The 18,887-nt window shown below is 35.0% G+C and overlaps 1 protein-coding gene across 2 annotated transcripts; it reads right to left on the bottom strand.

Moving 5' to 3' along the window:
- Positions 1–830: 830 nt before the first annotated feature.
- Positions 831–16,316, bottom strand: scd (stearoyl-CoA desaturase (delta-9-desaturase)). Of its 2 annotated transcripts, none has more exon segments than NM_198815.3 (6): positions 831–2,882; positions 4,836–5,068; positions 7,338–7,543; positions 8,209–8,339; positions 11,126–11,349; positions 16,098–16,316. In NM_198815.3, coding segments are annotated over 5 exon segments (981 nt in total). In that variant the 5' UTR covers positions 11,337–11,349; positions 16,098–16,316; the 3' UTR covers positions 831–2,682.
- Between the last annotated feature and the right edge of the window lie 2,571 nt (positions 16,317–18,887).

The raw sequence follows: 18,887 nt of genomic DNA, 5'->3' as shown, positions 1-18,887 counted from the left end.
ACTCCGCTATGAATAATAATGAGAAACCGACGCGTCATCATTGCACTTGCAGTTCTGCGCTACGTCGCCGATTTTAATCCCGCCCCAAAAATCATTTTAAACCCGGAAGCTGAAATGAGCTGACAAAAGCTCAACATTATCCAGTTTCCCCACAATTAGAGCTGACAGGTGCTAACATTGTCTTAACTGATGCTCAACACACACACATCTGTTAATATAAAAAAAAAGTTCTCCAGGGTGTCCTGAACCTTTAACGTTAATTTTGCTGAATCACTGTGCTTATCACTGGCTGACGAGCTGTTATAATACACTGAAAGCATTATGTCAATAATATATATAATGTGCAATCAATATATCTTATTTCTAAGACAACAACAAACTCTGCACCGCATCTGATGTCATTCCCTCGCTGTAAATGCTAGCGCTTCCAGTTGCTTTCTGCCCCCTCCCCGCGCGCATCCTGAATGTTTACAAACATGGTAATTGGTCTATAGGGGAATTGGGTAAGCTAAATTATCCATAGTGTATGTGTGTATCCTCCAGGTTATGAAACACCAACACGGTGCGGCTAAATATCAGCTATGGGAGTAAGTAAGAGTAAACATGTGATATTTTTCTAGATTATCTTGCTCTTAATGATTAAGAATCCCCGATGTAGCTCGTTATTTCAGTCTGGGTAATTTACTTGCTTTTAATCATGTACATCATTTAATAGTCAAGTGAAATCTGACCTGAGCATATTGCAGGAATGGTGTTTAACACAATCTGCTGAAATGATCCTTTTAAAGCTTGGCAGGATGATCAGAAATGAAGTGCAGTACTCAGACAGGTGTAGAAGCTCTTTGCTTGAGGCTTTATTTCCAGTAATTGATTATGAAACCTTGGTCTATTCATAATTACAGGCTGGTGTATTACAAACAGGAGCGTCACATTAGTTTTAGGAGCCAGAGGCTTCTTCCAAATCGCACGAGATCTCTCAAAACTTTTTGGCATCTCAAGTCACAAGTCTCAGAGCACAAATAAGGCAGTGTGTGAGAGAAACAGTCGTGGTTGAGACACACACACACACACACACACACACACACACACTCAATATGAAGTCTGTGAGGAATTACAAAAGCAATTTCATGACAAACAACTCGACGAATGAAACCAAATATGGAAAAATAGCATCTCTGAAAATATGTTTGATTAAACATAAAGCTACAATTCGGCTCACATGCAACACAACTGTATTTGGCATCACACAAACACATGATCCTCATAATATCTGAGCTAAAATTATTAGATAATTATTGTAAATCTGTTCACAGAGCTCTGTATTAATACAGCGTACTCTACAAACTGAAGGTCAGACCGGAAAATCTGAACTCAAAAGTAAGATGATCGTGTACAGTTAATGACAACACAATTTACAGTACAAAATAGTCAAGAATCAACATTCTCATGCAAACTCTACCATTCGATCCAGTCACAAACATCCAGATTATTCTGAAATCTCTATAATTATCAATGTGTTAACATGAAATTATAGATAGCATCACTCTGTAGGCGTGTGTGTGTGTTTACAGATTAAACCTTAAAGGGGCAGTTCACCCAAAAATGAAAAATGACTTCCTTCGGTTGAACACAAAAGAAGATAGTCTGAAGAATGTTGGAAATTAACATCAGTAGATACCAAATAATAATAATCATGTCAATGGCTGTCTTTAATGTTTAGTAGATGTTCAATCGTGTTCAACAGAAGAAAGCTTTGGAACAAGAGTAAATAAATGGCAGAGATGTCATTTTCGTGTGTACTGTCCCTTTAAGAAGATCTCTCTATCAAAAATATTTGAAGCCGTTTCACGGCTGCAAGTCAAATCTGTGCTATAATCAACTTATAATAATGGATAATTCACCCAAAAAACGCTAATTCTGTCATTATTTAGTCTTCCTTAAGTTAGTTTCAATCCTCTGAGTTTCTTCTATTCAGTTGAACACAAAAGAAGATATTTTGAAGAATGCTGTAAACCGGTAACCATTGACTTGCATTGTATTTGTTGTTCTTACTATGGAAGTCAATTGAAAGTCTTGTTTTTTTGTGTGTTTAACATAAGAAAAAACACCTTAAGGCTGAATAAATGTTCATTTTTTGGGGTGAGCTATCCCCTAATACAGATTCCAACCATTCAAACGTCATTCCTACAAAACAAATGAACAATTTGTGCAAGTATGGCAACAGAACAGAATATATAACGCAACACAAAGCACTGACAATAAGGTGCAGCTGTTAAATATTAAATTAAGTATTAAACCTCTTCGTGAATTTCTACCAAACTGCACCGATCTAGATTTGGCACGGGCTCGTCACACAAAAAAAGGCCCCGGCGGGCGGGTGACGGGGCGCCACGTTTAGCTCCTGCATTGAGAAAAACGAGCACGTCAGCAATAAGAGCTCAGAGCGGGGCGTCCCGAATATCTGAGAAGAGGAAGCCGGAAACACAGTGTGAATAAGCGCTACACAAACAGCTCAGATCCCTGTATTAAAGCTCCCTCTCCCCTGGGGATGAGGAGAAAATGAGAATAATAATAATAATAATGGTAGATTTAATGGTAGCAGGAGATTGAAGAGCGCCTTGACCGGCCTTCGGTTTTTTGGGCTGGACATCCGTTTTCTTTTGAGATGGAGGATGTTTTTTTTTAGCCGCTTCTGTAGCTGCCGTCGCCTGTACGCTTCACCCGAGCCAGAATCAGCTCTTTAGACACACGCTTACGATTACTGGCCAGACCCAAGAAGCACATGGTGTCCACGAAGATGGTGGTGAGATTGAGCTTCCATCCGTACTCGCTGGTGGAGTAGTCGTAGGGAAACGTGTGGTGGTAATTGTGGTAGCCTTCACCTGAGAGACAATGCAAAATAAAAGCATTAGTGCTGAGGCGTCTAAATATATAATAATGGACATTTATTATTTGTATATGTACTTATTATTTTAATCAAATGTATTCTAAAAGTGATAGAATTATGTATTATTGAATATAAGTATAATGTATAATGTATAATTGAACATCAGGGATCAACAATAAGGACTGCCCGATGGCTCGGGGCCAGCGTGTGAGATGCTCGGGACAGTAGACAGGATCGTTACTGGCCCGATAGGGCCACTAATGCCCAGTCACTAAAGTTTAATTTGCCTGTGACTATTTGTCAATTGTGTGCAAATACAGTCAGAATAGAGAAACCGTTTGTGTTTTTAAGCCTTCAAATGCTACCTTCTCGGTTCCTCTTATCTGATTGGATGTTGTGAGCATGTTATTTTTTTTCCGTAACAATCAGTACAGCTAAGAGACAGCAACATGGCGGCAACATCAAGTAATGATGCTAAAGGAAAACATTTGTCTGTAGCGTCTTGGAAGCAGACATTTACGAGGGTACACCACGACTAAAAAAAGGTGGTGATGTTTTGTACAGTTTGCCGTTAGTTTGGCAGGTCAGTCATCTTTTGGTTTTGCAAAAAAATACCTGCACATTTTGCTACTTTTGTTTGCAAAACACTTTATTAACAATTTGCAAATATTTAAATTCTAGATTTACAAACATTTTGACATTTTTTATTTATTTGTGGCTTAGAAATGGCTATTAACTTTTTTTGGTGGGGCCAGTGACAATATTGGCAGGGCAAGTAAAAATCTGAACCACTAGTCCGATCGGGCCATTAGAAAAAAATCCTTAGCGTTAAACCCTGAACATGAAGTTGAAGTGTAATTTTTTCAATTATTTTCCAAGTACTGTTTAGCAGAGCAAGGAATTGTTCACAGTATTTCCTCTAATGTTTGTTCTCCTGGAGAAAGTCTTGTTCGTTTTATTTGGCTAGAATAAAAGCAGTTTTTAATTGTTTTAACGCCATTTTAAGGTCAATATTATTAGCTTCCTTCAGCAATATTAGTGTTGGATTGTCTCCAGAACAAACCACTGTTATACAATGACTTGCCTAATTACCCTAACTTTACCCTAATTACCCTAGTGAAGCCTTTACATGTCACTTTAAGCTGAATACTAGTGTCTATAACATCAGAAAGGTCCGACCCTTCCTATCTGAACATGCAGCTCAACTCTGTTCAAGCTCTTGTTCTCTCCAGACTGGACTATTGCAACTCTCTACTAGCCGGGCTTCCAGCTAACTCTATCAATCCTCTACAGCTGTTCCAGAACGCAGCAGCACAAGTGGTCTTTAATGAAGCTAAAAGAGCACATGTCACTCCGCTGCTCATCCGTTTGCACTGGCTGCCAGTTGCTGCTCGCATCAAATTCAAAGCTTTGATGTTTGCTTACAAAGCGACTTCTGGCTTTGCTCCTTCTTATCTGCTCTCACTTCTGCAGATGTATGTGTCCTCCAGAAACTTGCGTTCTGTGAATGAACGTCGCCTCGTGGTTCATCCCAAAGAGGGAAGAAATCACTTTCCCGAACTCTCGCATTCAATCTGCCCAGTTGGTGGAATGAACTCCCTAACTGCATCAGAACGGCAGAGTCACTCGCTGTCTTCAAGATACGACTTAAAAACTCAACGATTTAGTCTCCACTTCACTTCCTAATCTGCAATTGCCTCTCTGACTCCACTGCTAACTGCACTACATAAATAAATACATAATAAATTACTAATGTTTTGCTTCTTACACTTCACACACCTGAAACTTGCCTACAGCACTTACTCATTGTTGCTCTTATAGTTGTGTAAATTGCTTCCTTGTCCTCATTTGTTAGTCTTTTTGGATAAAAGCGTCTGCTAAATGACTAAATGTAAATGTAAAACTATTATGATTAGAAATGTGTTGAATGTTTGTTCATCAGACATACCTATAGCACTGAAGGTGACGAATCGGTTCTCCCTGGGGCCGATGTTTCCATCATAGGGCCGATTTCCCCACATGTGTGCAGCGCTGTTGACCAGCCAGGTAGAGTTTAAGCCTAGTGCGTATCTGAGGAGCGTCGGGATGAAATACGCGATCCAGAGAGACTCGCCCCACATGTAGCAGGGCACAACCGTGGGGACAACGAAGCACATCAACACCACAGACAGCTTGTAGAATCTGTGGAGTAAATCAGACACTGTTCAATCATAGTCCGAGTTACAACTACACTAAAGAACATTCATAAATTAATGGTTTTGCATAACTTGTGACTGACGTTTTTATTTTTTCACATCTATTTAGGTTTTTAAATTGCATTATGAGATCTTTTAACATTGAATAGTTAAAAAAAGTGACTTTTCTGAACATTTTTAGTAGTCTGCATGCTATATTGTCTGGCTTGGTGGTGTATATTATGCTACAAAACCCTTGTAATAAACTGCAGCACATTTCCTGTTATTATACACACTTATTTCTCTATATATTAATTCAAACGACTAAAATGTCAATAAAAGTCACTAAAATGTGTATTTTTCATCACTGGAATAACAAATAATACAAAAAAATAGATGTTTCATGCAAATGTTTAACTTAGTAAAGTAAAACACACACAAAAAAATTAATTAGTTTAATTAAATATAATTCAGGCAGGCAGAGATTGTCAAAAACAGCTATAGTGGGCATCCTTAAGTTCATATTTTCTTTAAGTTTGTGTTTCCAAGACAAAATGCACCTTAATACACATACAAACATTATTTTTTAGATATAACTTAATATAATGCATGTCACTATTTTCAAAATTGTTCCTTTATAGTTTTTGCTTTTAAAAAATACTACAAGGATCATGCAAATGAGATGCAAATAAAATGTACCCTAAATATTCTAAAATCAGCTATATAACAGCACATTTAGTTTGTTTACAGACACCAAATGTATGTTTTATTACTGATATTAATAATAATATTGAAAATAGAAATGTTTAACTTAGTAGAGTAAAACAATATGAAAATTAGACCTAATTATTTAATGCTAATTGAAGCTGAATATATGATTCAGGAGGCGGAGACTGTCAAAAATATCTATAGTGGGAGTGTTTAAGTTCATATTTTCAGAGACCAAATGCACCTAAATACACATACAAACATTATGCTTAGATATATTTTGATTTAATGCGTGTTATTATTGTCAAAATTGTACACTAAAAGTTTTTGCTTTTGAAAAATACTACAGGGGTTATGCAAATGAGATGCAAAATATACCCTAAATGTTCTAGAATCAGCCATATAACTAACAGCACTGTTTGTTTGATGACAGACGCAAAATGTATGTTTCACTACTGAAATTACAAAAAATATAGAAAATAGAAGTATTAATTTAATTTAGTGGAGTAAAAACATGATAATTAGACTTATTTGATGCTAATTGAAGCTGAATGTATGATTTAGGAGGCGGAGACTGTCAAAAATATCTATAGTGGGAGTGTTTAAGTTCATATTTTCAAGACCAAATGCACCTAAACACACATACAAACATTATTTTAGATATAACGTGTGTCATTACTGTCAAAATTGTTCATTAAAAATACAACAAAAATACAATATAAAAAAATAAAAATACAACAAGGTTTATGCAAATAAGATGCAAAATGTACCCTAAATATTTTAGAATCAGTAATATAACTAACAGCACAGGTTTTTTTTATGACACCCAAATGTGTTTTGTTTACTAAAATTACTAATAATAAAGAAAATAGAAATTTTAATTTAATTTAGTAGAGTAAAAAATATGAAAATTAGACTTATTTGATGCTAATTTAAGCTAAATGTATTATTCAGGAGGTGGAGGCTGTCAAAAATAGGGTAGTGAGAGTCTTTAAGTTGATATTTTTAAGACAAATTGCATCTAAATACACAAACAAACATTATTTTTTAAGATATAACTTTTAAGATGTAACTTGATATAATGCTTTTGGTTTAGGGCTGAATGATATATCGTTACAGCATTAATAATGCATTGTGTGCATCTGCAATAGTCACATCACAGGATTATATTATTAAGTCAAGACATTATTAAATATGCTTATTTTTTTATTATTTATAGATCAATGTCCATGTTATTTTACATTTGATTGTTCAATTTCTGTACATGAATACTGTTAGACTTCCCAGAAAACCATAAAGCACTGTTTGTTTATTTATTTCTGCTTATAATTTATTATAATTTATGCAGATGCACTGCATTGAAAAAAAACTTGATGATCCCAGTTAATCTAAATTAATGAAGTCTTTCCAAATAGACCTATTCAAATCATCTGTTGAAATTAAACTCATACCGCAATGTCAGATTTTTCCAATATCGCACAGCCATAACAAGTTTTATGCAAATGAGATGCAAATTGTTCGAGAATCAGCCAAATAACTTACAGCACAGTTTGTATAACGAGACTCACCTCCTCTGAAACATGACCACCTTATCGGCCTTCAGGTCAGTGAGCTCTAGTTTGCGTCCTCTCTCGATGACTTCCGGGTGTTTTCGAACCAGCAGCCAGCCAACGTGAGAAAAGAAAAAGCCCCGGTTTGAGTTGTGAGGGTCGGCGTCCGTCTCGGAGTACTTGTGATGCACGCGGTGATCCCGGGACCATTCATAGATGTCATTCTACAAGAGAAGAAAATAAAGAGTGCAATTGTATTTACCGCCACTAGGGGCAGAGAAATTAGATTACATCTTTGACATTTCTCAGCCCCTAATATGTATATATGCATGTGTGTTTATGTATATGTATTATGCATAAATGTATTATATTATGCACATACATAAAAACAAACCTGTACAGAACTTTTTTTGCAGACATTCAAATGCATATTTTATTTGTATCATATATATATATATATATATATATATATATACACACACACAGACGATTAACAGTATTCAAAATAAAAGTTTGTATTGACATAATGCATGTGTGTTTTGTATATTATGCATTTATAAATACTCGCATGCATGCATATATTAGAGAAATTTATATTTAGATATAATCTATACATAATATAAATTAAATATGCATTTAAATGTCTTTTGTGGTTCTGTTTTTATTTTTTTGTACATAATAAACTTTTATTTTGGATGCATTTAATCAGGATTCATTTTTTGAGCAGCACTATATGACACATGTTCATTATCTTGGTAAACTGCGTTATTATTGAGTATCAGCATATGTCCGACACAAATCAAACTGTGTGTTGCAGATAGCGAGTGGATTGTGCTGTAATCAACCTGAGATGCTTCTCGACAGTATTTCTCGGATTATTGTTGATTACCTGGAAGGCCATGGAGTTTCCGATGGCCAGAAAGATGCGCAGAGGTAAAGTGGCTTTATATGATCTGTGACTCCACAATCTGTGAACGCCTGCAGTGATGCCCAGACCACCATACACGAAACACGCAAAAGCTGCACACAAAAATAAAGACATTCATTATGTTATGTTATAAAATAATAGATTTACTTTGAGTCACAAAACAAAACCATTTCAATCACACTTTAAATCACAATCACTTAAACACATTAGTGCATTCAGCTGTGCACACACCTTCCACAACACATTTGTCATGAAATATTGTAGTATATTGTGGTGAAGATGAGCTCACAAGCCTGTCTTTTGAAAAAAAAAAAAATCATGGCTCACAAAAGCACAGTGCAATTAATTAATAGAGCCAGAAAGTCAGTCCACAATAAAGGTATATTCAAGTGCATTCAAATAAAAAGTGATAAATACATTTCATAGCATCAAAGAAACAACAATCATGCTGTAAATATGTCGTCATCTCATATGATGATCATGATATACATCACCATATTGCAGCATTTCATTCATTTTCCTTCAGCTTAGTCCCTTATTCATCAGGGGTCGCCACAGTGGAATGAACCAGCAACCATTCCAGCATATGTTTTACGCTGCAAATGCCCTTCCAGCTGCAACCCAATACTGGGAAACACCCATACACACTCATTCACACACACACTCGTACACTACAGCCAATTTAGTTAATCAATTCTCCTATAACGCATGTGTTTGTACTGTGAGGGAAACTGGAGCACCCGGAGGAAACCCATGCCAACATAGGGAGAACATGCAAACTCCACAGGTATGTCAACTGGCCTAGCCGGGACTCAAACCAGCGACCTTCTTGCTATGAGGCTACAGTGCTAACCACTGAGCCACCGTGCCACCACTGTACCATTTCTGCAAATTCAAATCACCTAGTATTTTGTATATATTGAGCACATGTAAAGGAGTACTGATATACTTATATGTGATCACATTTCTGTCTTTATTTAGAACTTCAGGAAAAAAATCTAATGTGTAGTTTAATTTAAAAATTTCTAAATATAAAACATTAAGAAAATGGGAAACAAAGATGGGAACTTTTCTGTCGGCATCCCTGTCAGTGTTGCTAGATGCAGCGGACTGATTCCGGCCCAAAAACTATCCAAACCCTGCATAAAACATAAAAAGCACCACCCAACAATCAGCAGACTATATAGTAGACTATGTTGAGAAGCTGAGGAGCAGGGGGGAGAGATGTGGAGATGTGGTGTGTCTCGTTGGGAGATCACAACTGTTGTAAGCATTTGTATGAGAGGAACGGGGCTATGGCATCTCCTTTAGGAGATCATAACAGGTTTATAAGTGAAGACTGGGGCACGCTGTTGCAAACCCGCCCAAATTTTCACTACCCGCCCATGTCATTATTTACCCGCAAAAACAAATTCCAAACAGAACAATTAGGTGGAAAACCGCCCAATCTGGCAACACTGATCCCTGTAATGGCATGTAATATTGCATATTACTCATTCAAATTATTTTAAAAAGTATATACAGGGTGTCTGCGGGTGTTTAAAAAGCACTATTAAAGTTGATCGATCAATTTAGAGAAATTTAAGCCCCTTAAATATATTCTTAAATGCTATTTTACATGGTATTAAATTCATTCATTCATTTTCTTGTCGGCTTAGTCGCTTTATTAATCCGGGGTCGCCACAGCGGAATGAACCGCCAACTTATCCAGCAAGTTTTTATGATTCCCTTCCATCTGCAACCCATCTCTGGGAAACATCCACACACACATTCACACACTAGGGACAATTTAGCCTACCCAATTCCCCTGTACTGCATGTCTTTGGGAGAACATGCAAACTCCACACAGAAACACCAACTGAGGCGAGGTTCAAACCAGTGACCCAGCGACCTTCTTGCTGTGAGGCGACAGCACTACCTACTGCGCCACTGCCTTGCCCATGGTATTAAATGATGCATTATTTTTGATTATGCAGTGCAGTTATTTATTACACTCGCCTGAATTTACTGTGAATGTTGGCATGCTGTGTAGATGATGAAATCGATAAAATCCTGCAAGATTTGACGTCATGCTGCTTTGTTTACTGCATTAACCAAGGCAACATCGTTTTTCCTGCTGTTCTATATGCGCCCTCTGCTGGATTAGCATTTCATTCAGCTTCCTTCAGCTTAATCCCTTTATTCATTAGGGGTCGGCACAGCGGAATGAACCGCCAACTTATCCAGCATATGTTTTACACAGCGGATGCCCTTAAAGCTGCTACCCAGTACTAGGAAACACCCATGCACATTCACTCACACACATTTACTACAGTCAATTCAGTTAATCAAGTCCCCTACAGCGCATGTGTTTGGACTGTGGGGGAAACCGGAGCACCCGGAGGAAACCCATGCCAACACGGGGAGAACATGCAAACTCCACACAGAAACACCAACTGACCCAGCCTTAAACCAGCGACCTTCTTGCTGTGAGGCAACAGTGCTAACCACTGAGCCACCGTGTCACCCGCAGTTATATTCAGTATATTAATAATGTTCTAGTTTAGGATTAGTTTCTTACAATCAAAATTCAAGTTAAAATGTGGCCGATGTTACCAGTTGAAAGCTTAAGTGGCGATGAGGTCTTAATATGTATGGAAAGAGTGTTAAAAAAGCTCTTAAATAGTGTCGAATTCCTGTATATACTGTACACACTGATATAGTTTTTTCCTACTGTGAAGGTCAATGGTTACAACATTTTTCAAAACATCTTCTTTTGTTGTTCAATGAAAAAAAAGAAACTCATAAGTTGTCAGAGCCACATGAGGGAGAGGACATGTTGATTTTAGTGTGAACTGTCTCTTTAAAGTAATATTGAGTGTGAGTGTCTGATACTCACCCCAGAGGAGTGTGAGCGGGTGTGCAGACGGGATCAGGAAGAGGCCATACACCGCAGCAATGTGCAGAAGACTCATCAGAATGACATTTCGCCACACTATTTTCATAGGAGGCTTGGGGCCTGGTTTCTCTTTATATAAGGGGTCAAACTCATCCTCCATTGCCTCCAGCTGGGGCTGCAAGACTGGAGCTTTCACATCAGAATCAGGCATGATGATGATATATCTGCCAACATAAACACACACATTTCTGTCATTCTAGTGTTCAGTGCATGCTCAAATGGGATGATGATGATCACTAAACACACTTATTTTATTCCAGTGTTCAGTGCATGCTCAAAAATAATGATTCACTCTAAACGCACACTTATTTCATTCTATGGTCCAATGCATACTTAACAATGTTCACTAAACAGACTTATTTAATTGATTCTGGTGTTCACTGCATACTCAAAACTCACAATGATGATCACTAAACACACTTATTTAATTCTAGCATACTCAAAACTCACAATGATGATCACTAAACACACTTATTTAATTCTAGCATACTCAAAACTCACAATGATGATCACTAAACACACTTTAGTTCTAGCATACTCAAACTAACAATGATGATCACTAAACACACTTATTTAGTTCTAGCATACTCAAACTCACAATGATGATCACTAAACACTTATTTAGTTCTAGCATACTCAAACTCACAATCATGATCACTAAACACACTTTAGTTCTAGCATACTCAAAACTCACAATGATGATCACTAAACACACTTATTTAATTCTAGCATACTCAAACTAACAATGATGATCACTAAACACACTTATTTAATTCTAGCATACTCAAACTCACAATGATGATCACTAAACACACTTATTTAATTCTAGCATACTCAAAACTCACAATCATGATCACTAAACACACTTTAGTTCTAGCATACTCAAACTCACAATGATGATCACTAAACACACTTATTTAATTCTAGCATACTCAAACTCACAATGATGATCACTAAACACACTTATTTAATTCTAGCATACTCAAACTAACAATGATGATCACTAAACACACTTATTTAATTCTAGCATACTCAAACTCACAATGATGATCACTAAACACACTTATTTAATTCTAGCATACTCAAACTCACAATGATGATCACTAAACACACTTATTTAGTTCTAGCATACTCAAACTCACAATGATGATCACTAAACACACTTATTTAATTCTAGCATACTCAAAACTCACAATCATGATCACTAAACACACTTTAGTTCTAGCATACTCAAACTCACAATGATGATCACTAAACACACTTATTTAATTCTAGCATACTCAAACTCACAATGATGATCACTAAACACACTTATTTAATTCTAGCATACTCAAACTAACAATGATGATCACTAAACACACTTATTTAATTCTAGCATACTCAAACTCACAATGATGATCACTAAACACACTTATTTAATTCTAGCATACTCAAACTCACAATGATGATCACTAAACACACTTATTTAATTCTAGCATACTCAAACTCACAATGATGATCACTAAACACACTTATTTAGTTCTAGCATACTCAAAACTCACAATGATGATCACTAAACACACTTATTTAATTCTAGCATACTCAAAACTCACAATGATGATCACTAAACACACTTATTTAATTCTAGCATACTCAAACTCACAATCATGATCACTAAACACACTTTAGTTCTGATCACTAAACACACTTATTTAATTCTAGCGTACTCAAACTCACAATGATGAACACTAAACACACTTATTTAGTTCTAGCATACTCAAAACTCACAATGATGATCACTAAACACACTTATTTAGTTCTAGCATACTCAAACTCACAATGATGATCACTAAACACACTTATTTAGTTCTAGCATACTCAAAACTCACAATGATGATCACTAAACACACTTATTTAATTCTAGCATACTCAAACTAACAATGATGATCACTAAACACACTTATTTAATTCTAGCATACTCAAACTCACAATGATGATCACTAAACACACTTATTTAATTCTAGCATACTCAAACTCACAATGATGATCACTAAACACACTTATTTAATTCTAGCATACTCAAACTCACAATGATGATCACTAAACACACTTATTTAGTTCTAGCATACTCAAAACTCACAATGATGATCACTAAACACACTTATTTAGTTCTAGCATACGCAAACTAACAATGATGATCACTAAACACACTTATTTAGTTCTAGCATACTCAAAACTCACAATGATGATCACTAAACACACTTATTTAATTCTAGCATACTCAAAACTCACAATGATGATCACTAAACACACTTATTTAATTCTAGCATACTCAAAACTCACAATGATGATCACTAAACACACTTATTTAGTTCTAGCATACTCAAAACTCACAATGATGATCACTAAACACACTTATTTAATTCTAGCATACTCAAAACTCACAATGATGATCACTAAACACACTTATTTAGTTCTAGCATACTCAAACTCACAATGATGATCACTAAACACACTTATTTAATTCTAGCATACTCAAACTCACAATGATGATCACTAAACACACTTATTTAATTCTAGCATACTCAAAACTCACAATGATGATCACTAAACACACTTATTTAATTCTAGCATACTCAAAACTCACAATGATGATCACTAAACACACTTATTTAGTTCTAGCATACTCAAAACTCACAATGATGATCACTAAACACACTTATTTAATTCTAGCATACTCAAACTCACAATGATGATCACTAAACACACTTATTTAATTCTAGCATACTCAAACTCACAATGATGATCACTAAACACACTTATTTAATTCTAGCATACTCAAACTCACAATGATGATCACTAAACACACTTATTTAGTTCTAGCATACTCAAACTCACAATGATGATCACTAAACACACTTATTTAATTCTAGCATACTCAAACTCACAATGATGATCACTAAACACACTTATTTAGTTCTAGCATACTCAAAACTCACAATGATGATCACTAAACACACTTATTTAGTTCTAGCATACTCAAAACTCACAATGATGATCACTAAACACACTTATTTAGTTCTAGCATACTCAAAACTCACAATGATGATCACTAAACACACTTATTTAATTCTAGCATACTCAAACTCACAATGATGATCACTAAACACACTTATTTAATTCTAGCATACTCAAAACTCACAATGATGATCACTAAACACACTTATTTAATTCTAGCATACTCAAACTCACAATGATGATCACTAAACACACTTATTTAATTCTAGCATACTCAAACTCACAATGATGATCACTAAACACACTTATTTAATTCTAGCATACTCAAACTCACAATGATGATCACTAAACACACTTATTTAGTTCTAGCATACTCAAACTCACAATGATGATCACTAAACACACTTATTTAATTCTAGCATACTCAAAACTTACAATGATGATCACTAAACACACTTATTTAGTTCTAGCATACTCAAAACTCACAATGATGATCACTAAACACACTTATTTAATTCTAGCATACTCAAAACTCACAATGATGATCACTAAACACACTTATTTAGTTCTAGCATACTCAAAACTCACAATGATGATCACTAAACACACTTATTTAGTTCTAGCATACTCAAACTCACAATGATGATCACTAAACACATTTAATTCTAGCATACTCAAAACTCACAATGATGATCACTAAACACACTTATTTAATTCTAGCATACTCAAAACTCACAATGATGATCACTAAACACACTTATTTAGTTCTAGCATACTCAAACTCACAATGATGATCACTAAACACACTTATTTAGTTCTAGCATACTCAAAACTCACAATGATGATAACTAAACACACTTATTTAATTCTAGCATACTCAAAACTCACAATGATGATCACTAAACACACTTATTTAATTCTAGCATACTCAAAACTCACAATGATGATCACTAAACACACTTATTTAGTTCTAGCATACTCAAAACTCACAATGATGATCACTAAACACACTTATTTAGTTCTAGCATACTCAAACTCACAATGATGATCACTAAACACACTTATTTATTTTAACATACTCAAACTCACAATGATGATCACTAAACACACTTATTTAGTTCTAGCATACTCAAAACTCACAATGATGATCACTAAACACACTTATTTAGTTCTAGCATACTCAAAACTCACAATGATGATCACTAAACACACTTATTTAGTTCTAGCATACTCAAACTCACAATGATGATCACTAAACACACTTATTTATTCTAGCATACTCAAAACTCACAATGATGATCACTAAACACACTTATTTAGTTCTAATGCTTAATTTTTCAGTAAACACACTCATTTCATTCCAGTGCATGCTCAAAACTGATGATAATGATCATTACAAATACTTGTTTATTTTAGTCCTCAGTGCATGCTCATAATTATTAATTATGCCATCTAAACAAACACTTCTTTATACTAGAGTTTAGTGCATGCTCAAAAATGATCACTAAACACACACTTATTTTATTATAGCGTTAACTGCATGCCCAAAAATGATATTAATAATAATTTCGAAACGCATACTTTAGTCATTCGTTGGTAATGCATGCTCAAACATGAAAATACGATCACCACAAAACATAAACACAACCTTCTGTCATTTTAGTTTTCAGTGCATGCTCAAATTGATCACTACAAAACATACACTTGTGTCATTTTAGAGATCAATGCAAACTCGAACATGATAACAACAAACACATGCTCACATATCATAATAATAACTACAAACACTAAGTTCTGTCATCCCAGTGTTCAGTGCATGCTCTAAAACAGCGAACACAGCAGAATCAGAAGCATTCAGGCAGCAAATTAAACCTGCTCACAGCAACAGATGCGTTTAAAATTAGTGAACACTCACCAAACTGCTCTAAACACGTGGACCCGCTCAAGTTAAGTCGTCTGAGGAAGCGCAGTTTCCGAACACAGTATAAAACTCAGCTGCGTCTCTCAGTGATGGTGATGTCGCGAATGCCAGGAATAACGCGCTCTGATTGGACGAAGCGTTTACAGTGATCTCTCCGATTGGCTGGTGTTCATCTGATGTTCGCCTTTATTTATTCACTCTCCAGCATCCGTATGACCGAGCAATACCGGCCCGGTGCTTTTATAGTTCACCGGCTCACCCCACCGGCGAGGAGTCGCTCTCCTCCAGCCAATCACGAGCTCCAGCTGATATTTCATAATGACTTACACATCAGTATTTGGAAATGCCATATATTGAACTTATATTATTTTATACTGATTGACTGATAACGACAGAACTGGCAGAAGAGTGGTGAGTTTGACCAACCCTAAACTACAGTTACCTCGGGTGCTTTCCGAATGCTTTACAGTGTCAGACATATAAATATATATACATGAGTCATTCAGGGATTGCGATTACATCATGCCATGCAATACAATGCAATGATATACAACACATATAGGCTTTACCTCGCAGTGAACTGAATCTTTTATTAATGTACAATTAATTAAAGGTTAAAGGATTAGTTCACTCACATATTAAAATGTACTCTCTCTCTCTCAAACCGTTCTCAATCATTTATTCTTTGTTGAACACAAAAGAAGATGTTTTGAAGAATGCTGAAAACCTGTTACCATTGACTTCCATAGTAGGAAAAACAAATAATATATAATTTTTTTTTTTTTCCAGTGATGAGTTGCGGCTGGAAGGGCATCCACTGTGTAAAACATGTGCTGGATAAGTTGGCGGTTCATTCCACTGTGGCGACCGCAGATTAATAAAGAGACTAAGCAGAAAAAAATTAATTAATATATATATATATATATATATATATATATATATATATATATATATATATATATATATATATATATATATATATATATATATATATAAATATATATATATTAATTCATTTATATATATATATATATATATATATATATATATATATATATATATATATATATATATATATGAACCGCCAACTTGTCTAGCATATGTTTTACACTGGGGATGCCCCTCCAGCTGCAACCCATCACTGGGAAACACCCATACACTCTTGCATTCACATACATACACTGTGGACAATTTTAGCTTTCCCAATTCACCTATACCAGATGTGTTTGGTCTGTGAGGGAAACCAGAGCACCCGGGAAAAACCCACACAAACATGGGGAGAACATGCAAACTCCACACAGAATTGCCAAATGACCCAGCCGGGACTCGAACCAGCGACCTTCTTGCTGTGAGACAATTGTTCTACCTACTGCGAAACCGTGATGCCCTAATAATAATTATTCATTCCTTCATTCATTTTCTTTTCGGCTTAGTCCCTTTAGTAGTCTGGTGTCACCACAGCGGAATGAACCACCAACTTATCCAGCACGTTTTTACGCAGCGGATGCTTTTCAAGCCAAGTGATGGGTCACTGGGAAACACTGTGGAAAATTTTAGCTTTCCCAATTCACCTATACCAGATGTGTTTGGTCTGTGGAGGAAACTAGAGCACCCGGAAAAAACCCACACAAACATGGGGAGAACATGCAAACTCCACACAGAAACACCAACTGACCCAGCCGAGGCGCAAACCAGTGACCTTCTTGCTGTGAGGCGATTGTTCTACCCACTGCGGCACCGTGACACCCTAAAAATAAATGATGTAAATATATTTTCCGTTAATTTCCTGAATAAATAAACCAGACAAATTATACTTACAATTAATTAATGAAAAATTTATTAATGAATGAATAAATAAAGACTCGTATCATATGTACAAAGTACTGTAATGTATTTTAAATGAGGAATTTGACTATATATATATATATATATATATATATATATATATATATATATATATATATATATATATTACTTATTATAATGTATTATATTATTATATATTATTATAAATAATGTAGTTTTTTAAAATGTTTGTTTATATATTTTTTATTATTCCTAAAAAATATAGAATAAAAAACATGTTGGTGTTTATGCTTGACCCATAAAAATGATGATATTATGTAATTATGTGAAGCCGACCCTGAAGTGTTGTAATGCATTTTAAATACGAATTTTAACAAAAATTGTATATTATAAATAATAACGTTTTATATTATTATGTGTTATAATAAATTTTGTGGTTTATTTATTATTATTGTTATCTATTATTATTCCTAAAAAAATATAAATAAAACCTGTTGGTATTTATACTTGATTAAATAAATTATGTGAATCCGACCCTGAATAAAAGTTTTGTAATTAATTTTAAATGAGGAAATTGACAGAAAATATATATTATATATTATAATGTTTTATATTATTCTAAATTATAATAATTTATGTGTTATATATGCAGTTGAAGTCAGAATTATTCGCTTTGCTTTGAATTTTTTTTCCTTTTTAAATATTTCCCAAATGATGTTGAACAGATTCAGGAAATGTTCACGGTATGTCTGATAATATTTGTTCTTCTGGAGAAAGTCTTATTTTTTTTATTTTGGCTAGAATAAAAGCAGTTTTTAATTTTTTATTAACCATTTTAAGGTCAAAATTATTAGACCCTTTAAGCAATTTTTTTCCAACTGTCTACAGAACAAACCATCATTATACAATAACTTGCCTAATTCCCCTAACCTGCCTAGTTACCCTAATTAACCTAGTGAAGCCTTTAAATGTCACTTT

This window comes from Danio rerio, chromosome 12, assembly GCF_052040795.2.
Source record: "Danio rerio strain M-AB ecotype USA chromosome 12, GRCz13ab, whole genome shotgun sequence".
In the NCBI taxonomy this organism is placed as follows: Eukaryota; Metazoa; Chordata; class Actinopteri; order Cypriniformes; family Danionidae; genus Danio; species Danio rerio.
This window is presented reverse-complemented; position numbering and strand designations above follow the sequence as displayed.

What these genes read in the sequence shown, in the direction of transcription:
- scd (XM_087274734.1), bottom strand. Translation starts at nt 11,336, where the DNA reads ATGCCTGATTCTGATGTGAAAGCTCCAGTCTTGCAGCCCCAGCTGGAG. An exon ending in CCCGCTCACACTCCTCTGGG is followed by an intron (nt 8,340 to 11,125) that starts GTGAGTATCAGA and finishes TTTTGTGTGCAG; the next exon opens with CTTTTGCGTGTTTCGTGTAT. An exon ending in GAAACTCCATGGCCTTCCAG is followed by an intron (nt 7,544 to 8,208) that starts GTAATCAACAAT and finishes CTTCTCTTGTAG; the next exon opens with AATGACATCTATGAATGGTC.